Below are 13,161 nucleotides of genomic sequence, written 5' to 3'. Positions count from 1 at the left end.
TCTTAATTGACTTCGATAACATTTAATTCTACTCATTATTCTCCTCCTCTTCTTTCTCATCTTTTATCCACCTCCTTACCTGCTACTACTCTTTCTCTAGCACACACGTCTCGCCTGCTCACATTTCCTAGCATTACACACACTATCAGGATGAGTTCATCTGCAAAAGCAGTTTTTAAACTTCTGGGTCTCAAAACCCGTCTACAAACTCTTAAAAACTGTTGAGTTCCCCAAAGAGCCTTTCTTATGTGGGATATAACTACTGTTACTTACCATTTTGGGATTTAAAACTAAAAAAATTTTAGAACACCAGAATACACAATCCATAAATCATCAGAATAATGATATCATCACATGTCTTACAGCCTTTAGAAATTTTCACTGTAAACTCATGGAGAAATGAAAGTTAAAAAGCCAGGGCTTCCCTGGTGGAGCAGTGGTTGAGAGTCTGCCTCCCGATGCAGGGGACACAGGTTCGTGCCCCAGTCTGGGAGGATCCCACATGCTGCGGAGCGGCTGGGCCCGTGAGCCATGGCCGCTGGGCCTGCGTGTCTGGGGCCTGTGCTCTGCAACGGGAGAGGCCGCAACAGTGAGAGGCCCGCGTACAGGAAAAAAAAAAAAAAAAAAAGCCAAATATATCTTAGCATTACTGTAAAAGGGCAAATAATGTCTTAGCACTGTTTGTATGCCAAAACCCACTAAGTCTTCATCTTTAGCCTGACCTCCTTCCTGAGCTCCAGACAGCTCCTCTGCCTTGGTCATTTCATAGGTATTCAAACTCAGTGCTGTCCAGAATTTAATTCATTACCTTCTATGCTAACCTATTCATCTTCTTTCTGTGTTGTCTATCTCACTCAAAACCACTACCATTCACCTAAAGCTAGCTACCTTTAAATAATCCTAGGCTCCTCCCTTTCCTTCTTTACCCTCATTCAGTCTTCAAACCCTACTGCTTCTACTTTTTTTTTTTTTCCCTTGCGGTCCGCGGGCCTCTCACTGCTGTGGCCTCTCCTGCTGCAGAGCACAGGCTCCAGATGTGCAGGCTCAGTGGCCATGGCTCACGGGCCCAGCCGCTCCGCGGCATGCGGGATCCCCCCAGACCGGGGCACGAACCCGCGTCCCCCGCATTGGCAGGTGGACTCCCAACCACTGCACCACCAGGGAAGCCCTACTGCTTCTACTTTTAAAATCTAGTGGAATCTGAGAGCTTGTCAGAAATGCAAACGCTCACTCCAGACCTGTAAGAATCCTTGGTAATTCACTTGCGTATTAAAGTTTGAGAAGCATGGGCCTGAGTGGTGATAGCATCAATAGTTACAAAATCCAAAGAAGGCAGAGCCCAAAAAGCAAACTTGAGAACACTGTAATTAGAACCCCCACTTGAAGTTTTTCTTCCTGTTAAACCTTGGAGTTTTGTAAAGGCAGCAGCACTCCTTAACTAAATGGTCTTTCCAACTTAGGTATCACCTCCCTCCCATCCTATCCTATACATTGCCCCCTGAGGGAGCCTTCTTCATCTCTACTTGTTTTGTTTCCTCTCCTTTCATCTCCTAGAAAGAAGTCCAAATCCCTTACTATGAAATACAAGAGCATTCAAACCCTGACCCCTGCCTATCTTTCACCATTCTTACATATCTTCTCTATACCAGAAGTTTACAAACCAGATGAATCACCCAGGCAGCTTGGTTTTTTCTTTTTTAAGCTCCTCAGGTGAGCTAAAAGGCAGTTAGGATTGAGAACCACTGCCTTACATCTTGAACAAAACTATGTGCCATGCTTCCATGGAAAAGCAAAAGCACATCTTAGTGCCTCTGCCTGCTTTCTTCTCATACTTTGCCCTTGTCCTCTGGGATGAATCCATAGGCTTTCTTAACAACTTAACTATCACCTGTTCTATTTTTTTTTAAGATAAAGAGATTAGTTTTTTTTTAAATTAATTAATTAACTTATTTATTTTGGCTGTGTTGGGTCTTTGTTGCCGTGCACAGGCTTTCTCTAGTTGTGGCAAGCAGGGGCTACTCTTCGTTGCAATGTGCGGGCTTCTCATTGCGGTGGCTTCCCTTGTTGCAGAGCATGGGCTCTAGGCATGCGGGTTTCAGTAGTTGTGGTGTGTGGGCTCACTAGTTGCAGCACGCAGGCTCTAGGGTGTGTGGGCTTCAGTAGTTGTGGCATGCGGGCTCTAGCGCGCAGGCTCAGTAGTTGTGGTGCACGGGATTAGTTACTCTGCGGCATGTGGGATCTTCCCAGACCAGGGTTTGAACCCATGTCCCCTGCATTGGCAGGTGGCTTCTTAACCACTGCACCACTCGGGAAGTCCCTATCATCTGTTCTTTGAGGGAAGACCTCTCTTTCTCTTCCTTCCCTACCTCTCGCCTGCAGGCAGATGGAATTAGGGGTTTCTTGCTCTTTGCTCCTATAGTACCTTGTGCTTACATCTATTATAGCATAGCTCACACTGTTTATGAAACAGTTTGTCCTACTAGACACTGATCTCATGTGAAAGCAGGAATTGTATCCTATTCATCTTTATATACTCCGTGCTTGGGCACAGAGGCTAGAAGATAATAGATATGTAACAAATGCTTACTGAAAAATTTTGGAGCCCGTTGAATAAACCTACAGCGATGTAAAATAAAGCAAAACAAGACCAACACCTTCCTATCTACTAGACGATTTCATTATAAAAAAAAAACAAACCCTTTCTGTTTAACAATTCTACATTTAGAAATAAAAGGCAAGTTTAATTCATATATAAACTGCAGTGAAAATTTTCAGTTGAAGTAGATTTAATCAACCCAACAGTGAATATCAGATGCTTTTCACTTTTAATAGTAAAAGGACAGATGAAAACAAGAGGGTTCTGAGTGTCTGAAAACAGTATTAAGAAGAGGATAGAAAGCAGGGGGTTATTAGTAGGTTAACATCTTCATAAATACTAAGAGGAAGTCACAGATAATGTCCAATTGATGAATCAAAAAAGATATGCATATTATTTATATTAAAATGTGGAAATAAATACCAGGAAGAAAAGCTAAGAGAATGGAGAGCAAGATGGGGTAAGGGTGAGTGGTAGAGAACTACTATTAAAAAATAATAATAATAAACCTTTCAGCACTATTTGTCCATAAAAACAAAAACTGTTATTTTTAAAAATGTGATGGTTCAGGGGATGGATTACCAAAAGAATAAAATGACATCAGCAGACAACGAAATACTACATAAACTTTACTATTAGGTGTACTGGGGAAAAAAAGAAGTACTTCTATCCTGCAGCTGTTTACTGCCAACAACTTTATTCATGACTTATAGGAATATCTATATCGAGATGTATATGAAATTTCACCCCAAGGGAGTCCATTAAGGCATCTAGTACAGAAATAAAACCTGGGAACCATTTTCCAGACAAATCACTTCTTAAATGGAAAGACAGACAACCCCCCAAATTTCCTTCTTCAAATTTTAAGGAAAACATATAATCCATAGTCATTTCCAAAATATTATGCCACTTAACTTAACCATTATTTTGCAGAAATTCCAGATACAGAACACAAAACAGCAAAAGCCAAAAAATTTTAAGATTTTTCTATTGTGTCCCCAAATATCAAAATTTCTACACAAATAAAGCTAAGTACATCCAATGGTGAACCAAATTGTATTTTAGTGCAAATACCATTATGGTCTTTAAAAAAAAATGGTTTTTAACCTAAGAACATAGCCAAAAGTGAGCCTTAGAATTCTTTTAAGGGAAGTGGTATTTTCTTACAAACTGATTCTTTTGGAAGAATTCAAATATTGCATCTACCAACTCATACTGGGAATACAGATACCTATAAAGAACATAGAAATATATAACCATTACATGTGGTCTAACTTTTACTATGTTTTTCTATTAAAAAAATCCATCAGAAACACTAGATTTGGTGAACAGAAAAGAGAAATATCTAAAATTATTTTATTGCCCTTCATAACATAAAAGCCTACGAAAAGAGGAGGCATGTGAAATTACTATATAGACCCAAATCTGTGGAAGTATCAAGAAATGTTCCAAAATCCAGGAAATATAAAGTGAAAACATTCTTGATATAGTTTTTGAAAAAAATGTACTTTGACAAGATCTAAACCTACAATTTTTAAGGACTTAATGTGTGTTAATTTGATAAAAACTAAACTGTGATAATCTGGTGCTACAGGGGCTACTAACGCTTACCTCAAGGGAACCTACTGCAGATAAAGTCCCGTCACTTGCACAGTCCTTTCAGCTGCCTGCCAGTTGTCTCTGTGGAAGGGAAAGCCTGATGAGTGAGAGCCCTATGCCACACTCCTTTGGAGTGTCAGGGTGCCTGCACAGAACTCCACAAAACTGTCTACCTAGAGATTCCTAGATGCTTTCAATAACACAGGGCTTAAAAAGATGCCACCTTTGATATTCCCCTTCCACTGAATACCAAAACCAAATGCCTAAGAGTTACTGGGTGCTAATGACCTATGGTATTATTATCATGGTGATATATCTATACTAACCCAAGCAGAAAAAAGACCAAAATGGATCAAGCAGAAGTTAACATTGACAGGGAAAACACACACACACACACACACACACACACACACACAAATGTTGAAAAGTAAGTGACAGAACTCCATAATCTGAGAAGAGGAAATATTACAGACTGTATCTGCAAAAAGTGAAGTTGCAGCATCAACAAATGAATGCTACTACCCAAAGAACCTCCTGTCTAAACATTTTTTAAAATGCCATCAAGAATATCATGCTCAACGTGAACTATACCATGGATCCAAATACCTACTTATAAAATTCCATATATTTTCTTAGTGGGGAGAGTAACTGGGTGGGGGAGGAGGGGATTTTTCAGATATTTTAAAATATGTAAAGTGAAAACCAACAGCATGAAATCCCACAAGAAATTTCAAAAAGAGAAAAAAAATGTGTTTCTGTATCTCAGAAAGTAAACAAACCTTTACTCAGGATCAAACTAAGAGGGAAGTAGAACAAGAAATAATAGAAAACTGCAAAATACAACGTATTGCAAAACCACGTTCATCTCTTAGAATTATGAACGGCTAGTAACTTAAGAATATCTGTCAATACCATTAATGTACAAGTTCACCTACATAACCAAAGAAACTATATTTTCTTTCTAATGTCCAATACAGTCTTCGGTTTGAATGCTCTGCTTCATAAAACAGAATAAAATGCTCCTACAAAAAACTTAACAAGGATTAACCTTTAGCACAAGTATTAAAGAAGGAAAAAAATTAATTAAAAACAACAACAGTGATTCCAACTTTTACTTATTAATAGCTCCATATTTAAAATGAAGTTACTTACCTCTGATTCTTTGTCACTCAAAGATCCCAAGCTTCCAAAACTGTGATTAGAGCTTTCATTATTTGTTGAGGCCTGTTGAAAATTTTTAAAAAGGTAAAAATTAGGAGTAATTTTAAATGGAACATTTTACAAAGTAAATAATGTCTTTATAATTAAAAATAAAATATGATTCCTTTAAATAGGGAAGACAAATGAAGTAAAAATAAGAAACGCCAACTTCTTAACACTATACTTGGAAAGTTTTATCAAATCAATAAAGTTCTGCTGTGTTTCAGGAACTGACTTGTGTTAGCTGACTTTTTAGAATATCAAATTCAGAAGCAAAGGAAGTGACATGTTGTTAGGATAAAAAGATCCCTAAAATTACTACCCAATGTATAAAAACTAATGCCTCCTTTAACTGAAAGTATTATTTGTGTTCCTTAATTTTCATCACAATCTTATGAAATTCCATCATATCTCACCCACACCCCTTTGCCTCTTCATATTAACAAACTGGTCAATCTCTGGTTTCTGTTTGTTTGGGTTTAGCCTTTTAAAAAAATCTTTTACTAACTTGACCATTTTAACTGTGTCACTCAAAGAGTGTTTAAATTTCCTTTACAATATTTTTTGACCGGTGACAGTAATGAACTATCACTATGGCGGATAACATTTTGTTTCCAATATGTTTCTATGATGGTTATTACTTTGTCGACTTTTTTGGACCATCAGTACATTAGATCAATGTCTTCCAGGAATGTTTAGACCAGGCAGACTATAGCATATATGCCAAAGATGACATATGAGTGAACTTCATGTACAAGCAGGCCAGGTGGTACCCGTTTCCCTTCAATTTGTCAGAGTAGCTGCTAATACTACCATTACAAGGTTGCAAGTTAGCCTATAATTACCCTTAGACTGACTAATTTCCAAACTGATGACTGATATGATACATTGCATATATGTCCAGTGCTATGCTGGACACTGTAAAGGCTATTTTCAACACAAAATAGCATTTGAACTAAGATTCAAGCACTAGAGGAATTATAATCCAATTAGGGCAAGATTATCAAACTTGAAAAAGAGAACACCATAAACAGCAATTAATAAGTGATAAATTATAAAGATTCGAGGACAATGGAGGCAGTGGCAACGTTTCTGAGCATCCCTAAATCCCCAAACCCACATACAACATTTACAACAAAATTGGGTGACAAGGAAATCTACATAAATCTCCCTAAAACAGCAAGTGGGAACAAATCACCAACAACCATAGAACCTGCATGGTATGAGAAGCAGCAGAAGAAAACAGAGTGTCTGACACATCTGAGAACAGAGACTCCCAAAACAGCTATAACTGGGTTTCTGCATTTTCCTGAAGTCTGAAGTTGGGGCAGTTAGCCTCTATGAACTCTTAAAACTGATCCTTCACTAACAGTGTCACAATGAGGATAAGCTACTGAGCATGGAATCAAAACTGAGCACATTAGGTACAATGAAGATTAAGGAATGAGAATAGTGGGGAAGAGAACAAAGTCTTAGAAATCATAGAAAGCAAATGCCACACTTTTTTTTTTTTGCGGTACGTGGGCCTCTCACTGTCATGGCCTCTCCGTTGTGGAGCACAGGCTCCAGACGCGCAGGCCCAGCGGCCATGGCTCACGGGCCCAGCCGCTCCGTGGCATGTGGGATCTTCCCGGACCGGGGCACGAACCCGTGTCCCCTGCATCGGCAGGTGGACTCTCAACCACTGCGTCACCAGGGAAGCCCCAAATGCCACACTTTTGAAGAGTTCCCAAAAACAACAGTAGAGGGGGCTCTGTAAGAAATGCCATCCTAAACCATAAAAAAGTAAGCAACAGAAAATGATGTAGGCCAATCCTATGAAATTATAGGGAAAAAAAAAAAGATACAGAATTACATCCTGATAATAAAAGCATACCAGAAACATATGCCCACGAAATAGGTGAAAATTATAACTACTTCAAAATGAGATAAAAGTCATTACAAAAATGACTCAAGACGTGCAAGAACAACATAAATCAGATTTCAAAAAACTCAGAAATAAGGTAACAGAACTCAGGAAAGCATTAGAAATTGAAAAAATTTTTTTCAGAAATGAAGATTAGGGGCTTCCCTGGTGGCACAGTGGTTGGGAGTCTGCCTGCCGATGCAGGGGACATGGGTTCGTGCCCCTGTCCGGAAAGATCCCACATGCCGCGGAGTGGCTGGGCCCGTGAACCATGGCCGCTGAGCCTGCGCGTCTGGAGCCTGTGCTCCGCAACGGGAGAGGCCACAACAGTGAGAGGCCCGCGTACCGCAAAAAAAAAATAAAAAATAAAAAATAGAAATGAAGATTAAGCCTGAATGAACACAAGAGAAAATACATACAACAGATAATGCTTTAAGAGAATGAGAAGGTAAAATGGAGGAACAGTTTCAAAATCAAAAGAAATGAAGAGATTAAAAGGATGAGAGAAAGCAACAACTTAATGAAGTAACAAGGATCCAACATTCAGATAACAGAAGTCTTTAAAGAGCACTACCATAAGAGAATAAATAGTAAAGACTATAATTCAAGAAAACTTTCTTGAAAAAAACAAAACCTGAAACTACTGACCGAAGCACTGTGTACACTTAAGAATTCAGCCCAGAAGGCCAACATCTAACTTTTCAAAGGCAACACTTTATTTATGCCAGAAGAAAACAGAGTAACATATTTCAGATATTCAAGAAAGAAAATCTGAATTAAGTGTCTTATATTTGGTAAAATTGATTTTTATCACATGGAAGACACAGATAAACTTAACGTAAGGCCAAAAATTGGGAAACACTGGCTCCCATGAGCCCTTCCGAAAGAATCTAGAGAATAAGCTTTAGACAACCAAAATGAATAGTTTCAACCTAACAATTTATGGCAAGCAATATTATTATTTACTTGTTGATAAAGACTAAATGAGAAGTACAAGGAAGAGAGTATAAAATTTAATGGCTAAATGCATGCAAAGTTGTTAACACAATTTTTTAAAAAAATGTGCTATGGAAATTCATGGAAAGCACAAGCAAAAAATGTTTTAACTATTTTCCATAATCTCTTTGGTCATTGTGATAGTACACATTGTTGAGACTGCTGTGTGTGTAAGATATAGAAAGGAGTAAATAAATAATTATGTGATATTCTAATTCTATCATCTGCTTTATGTCCTTCAGAACCACAATTCTTGGTATAGAAGAAAGAAGATACAGATGTAAATAAAAACCTTATAGTTCTGAATTGAACTGGAAATATTAATATAAATACATGAGATTTTTACTTTTTAAAACAAACAAATCCTGCCATGAGTAATAACAGAATACCTCTTATCACACCAACATTCCCTCAGACAACAATAAATTCTGGAAAAAAATATAAATAACAACTACCTGAAGGCACTTGAGCAGCCAAAAATAGGCAGAATCTGGTTAGGAGACAATATTTGGAAGGAGGAAGTAGAACTGGATGGGTTTCCTGTTTTTACAGCTTTTGCCTGAGGGAAAACCCCTAGATTGAGCTGCACAGAGCAGTTGAAATGCGAATCAAAAGATGCAGTCTTGCTGGCTTGAAAAGCAGAGTTTGGAGCTACCAAAGCAGCTGAAAAGTAAGAAGGCACATACTGGAAAATAAAGAACCACAAAGAGAGAGAACCACAAAGAACTCTACCCATGTCTCTGACTGGTCACTGTTCTATGCAAGAGTGGATCAGACTCTAAGCAGTCCAGGTAAGACTAAAATGACTTAGAGACATCAGCTGCCATCCTCTGTGGGGAGACATAGTTTAGATTTCAGTTCAGCCAAGTTAATTGCTTGCTAATACAAATAATAACCAAAATATTAACACTCTTCAGAAAAATACACTAAACCCCAGAGTCACTATAATGTATCATTCACAGTATGCAGTATATAACAGAAAATTTCTAAGCGTATGAAGAAACAAGAAAATGTTACCCATACTCAAGAGAAAAGACAATCAATAGAGGCCAACCACAAGGTAACCCAGGTATTGGAATTAACAGACAAAGATCTTAAAGCAGCTACCTGCAAGTATGTTCAAGACACCAAGGGAAAATAAACTTATAAATAAAGGAAAAAATTGTAAATTTCAGCAGAGAAATAAAAATATAAAAAAGAGCCAAATGCAAATAGCAAAACTGAAAAATTCACTTTCTAAAATAAAATATTCACCGTATGGGCTTAACAGCAGAATGGAGAAAGTACTGAAGATAGATCAAAAAATTATTCCAACTAAAAAATAGAAAAATACTGAAAAGCAGTTGTCTGTTGGACACTATTAAGTAGTCTAACATAAATGAATTTGGAGTCATAGAAGGAGAGAAAAAGGAGAAAGAAAAAAAAATTGAAAAAGCAATAGGAAGAAAATTCTAAACACTGGTGAAAGACATAAATTTACAGATTGAAGTAGCTCACTGATGTCCCCAAACAGGATAAGTACAAAGATGATCATACCTAGGTACATCATAGTCAAACTGCTGAAAACCAAAGATTAAAAAAAAACACCTTACCTCATACATGTTAGAGTGGCTATTATCAAAAAGACAAGAAATAAGAAGTGTTGGCAAGGATGTGGAGACAAGGGAACCCTCCTACACTGCTGGTGGGAATGTACTGGGTTGGCCGAAAAGTGCCTTCGGTTTTTAAGTAAAAATAAGACATATTTTTCATTTTCACCAAGAACTTTATTGAAAAACGTATTCACCCTTTTGTTCCACTACCTTCCGCCATTTTTCAGGCAACTTCATAATTTCACCTTCCCAAAATTTTTTATCTTTTTGAGCAAAGAACTGTTCCAGGTGCCTTTTACAGTCTTCCAGGGAACCGAAATTTTTTCCATTAAGAGAATTTTGTAAAGACTGAAGTAAATGGAAATCCAAAGGTGCAATGTTTGGTGAATATGGAGGATGAATCAGAACTTCCTAGCCAAGCTCTAACAGTTTTTGCCTGGTCATCAAAGAAACATGTGGTCTTGCATCATCCTGATGGAAGATTATACGTTTTCTGTTGACTAATTCTGGACGCTTTTCGTTGAGTGCTGCTTTTAGTTGGTCTAATTGGAAGCAGTACTTGTTGGAAATAATCATTTGGTTTTCCAGAAGGAGCTCATCACAGAGGACTCCCTTCCAATCCCACCATATACACAACATCACCTTCTCTGGATAAAGACTGGCCTTTGGTGTGGATGGTGGTGGTTCATTTCACTTGCCCCACAATCTCTTCCTTCCGTTCCACATTACCGCACAGTATCCACTTTTCATTGCCCGTCACAATTTGTTTTTAAAATGGAACATTTTCATTATGTTTAAGTAGAGACTTGCATGCGGAAATACAGTCAAGAAGGTGTTTTTCGCTTAACTTATATGGAACCCAAACATCAAAGCGATTAACATAACCAACCTGGTGCAAATGATTTTCAACGCTTGATTTGGATATTTTGAGTATGTCGGCTATCTCCTGCATGGTATAACACTGATTGTTCTCAATTAATGTCTCGATTTGATCACTATCAACTTCAACTGGTCTACCCAACCATGGAGCATCATCCAGCAAGAAATCTCCAGCACAAAACTTCGCAAACCATTTTTGACATGTTCGATCAGTCACAGCACCTTCTCCATACACTGCAGAAATCTTTTTTTGTGTTTCAGTTGCATTTTTACCTTTCTTGAAACAATAAAGCATAATAGGCCGAAAATGTTTTTCTTCCATCTTCAGTACTAAAATGGCTACACAAAAATTCACCAATTTTGGTAAGCCTTTTTTTTAAATGCATGCTGATATGACAGCTGTCACATATAATCTAACAAAATTGTTTGGAATGAAGTTAAAGACAACTAACTGCTACTAGAACCATCTTATGGAGAAAAATGAATGAAACTTTTGGCCAATGCAATAAACTGGTGCAGCCACTATAGAAAACAGTGTGGAGTTTCCTCAAAAAATTAAAAATGGAACTACCATATGATCCAGCATTTCCATTTCCAAGTATTTATCTGAAGAAAACAAAAAGAGTAACTAAAAACGATATCCGCAACCATAAACAAGACCAAAAGACAACCTTCAGAATGGGAGAAAACATTTGCAAATGAAGCAACTGAGAAAGGATTAATCTCCAAAATTTACAAGCAGCTCATGCAGCTCAATTAAAAAAAACAAACAACCCAATCCAAAAATGGGCAGAAGACCTAAATAGACATTTCTCCAAAGAAGATATACAGATTGCCAACGAACACATGAAAGAATGCTCAACATCATTAATCATTAGAGAAATGCAAATCAAAACTACAATGAGATATCATCTCACGCCAGTCAGAATGGCCATCATTAAAAAATCTAGAAACAATAAATGCTCGAGAGGGTGTGGAGAAAAGAGAACAGTCTTGCACTGTTGGTGGGAATGTAAATTGATACAGCCACTATGGAGAACAGTATGGAGGTTCCTTAAAAAACTACAAATAGAACTACCATACGACCCAGCAATCCCACTACTGGGCATATACCCTGAGAAAACCATAATTCAAAAAGAGTCATGTACCAAAATGTTCATTGCAGCTCTATTTACAATAGCCAGGATATGGAAGCAACCTAAGCGTCCATCGACAGATGAATGGATAAAGAAGATGTGGCACATATATACAATGGAATATTACCCAGCCATAAAAAGAAACGAAATTGAGTTATTTGTAGTGAGGTGGATGGACCTAGAGTCTGTCATACAGAGTGAAGTAAGTCAGAAAGAGAAAAACAGATACCGTACGCTAACACATATATATGGAATCTAAGAAAAAAAAAAAAAGGTCATGAAGAACCTAGGGGCAAGACGGGAATAAAGACACAGACCTACTAGAGAATGGACCTGAGGATATGGGGAGGGGGAAGGGTAAGCTGTGACAAAGTGAGAGAGTGTCGTGGACATATATACACTACCAAACGTAAAATAGATAGCTAATGGGAAGCAGCCGCATAGCACAGGGAGATCAGCACAGGGAGTGACCACCTAGAGGGATGGGAAAGAGAGGGTGGGAGGGAGGGAGATGCAAGAGAGAAGAGATATGGGAACATATGTATATGTATAACTGATTCACTTTGTTATAAAGCAGAAACCAACACATCATTGTAAAGCAATTATACTCCAATAAAGATGTTAAAAAAGAAAAAAAAACAATGGGAAAAAATGATATCTGCACCCCAATGTTCACTGCAGCATTATTTACAATAGCCAAGACATGGAAGCAACCTAAGTGTCCATCAATTGATGAATGGATAAAGAAAATGTGGTGTGTGTGTGTGTGTGTGTGTGTATATATATATATATATATATGAATACTATTCAGCCATTAAAAAAGGGAAACCTTGCCATTTTCGATGACATGGATGGTCCTAGAGGACATTATGCTAAGTGAAATAAGTCAAAGAAAGACAAATACCTTCTGATCTCACTTATTTGTGGAATCTTCAAAAACAACAAACAGAAAAAAACCCAAGCTCACGGATACAGAGAAGAGACTGGTGGCTGCCAGCAGAGGGGGGGTTGGGGGGGTGGGTAGAGGGGAGAAATGGATAAAAGGGGTCAACAGGCACAAACTTCCAGTTATAAAATAAATAAGTCTTGAGGATGTAACAGCATGGCAACGATAGTTAATAATACTGTATTTGCATATTTGGAAATTGCTGAGAGAGTAAACTTTAAAACTCATCACAAGGAAAAAAACTGTAACCAAGTATGGATGTTAACTAGGCTGCGGTAATCACTTTGCAACATATACAAATATGGAATCAT

At 37.8% G+C, this 13,161-nt stretch overlaps 1 protein-coding gene across 2 annotated transcripts in view; it reads right to left on the bottom strand.

Annotated features, from left to right (window-relative positions):
• Positions 1-13,161, bottom strand: part of TLK1 (tousled like kinase 1) — a 193,640-nt gene that overhangs the window by 77,376 nt on the left and 103,103 nt on the right. For both annotated transcript variants that reach the window (XM_029226101.1, XM_029226100.1), the window contains exon 3: positions 5,348-5,419. In XM_029226101.1, coding sequence (XP_029081934.1) covers positions 5,348-5,419 — 72 coding nt within the window. The remainder of the gene's footprint in view (positions 1-5,347; positions 5,420-13,161) is intronic.

The sequence above is a fragment of the Monodon monoceros genome, unplaced genomic scaffold (assembly GCF_005190385.1).
Source record: "Monodon monoceros isolate NGI ecotype Baffin Bay Population unplaced genomic scaffold, NGI_Narwhal_1 Super_Scaffold_16, whole genome shotgun sequence".
NCBI classification, from domain to species: domain Eukaryota; kingdom Metazoa; phylum Chordata; class Mammalia; order Artiodactyla; family Monodontidae; genus Monodon; species Monodon monoceros.
This window is presented reverse-complemented; position numbering and strand designations above follow the sequence as displayed.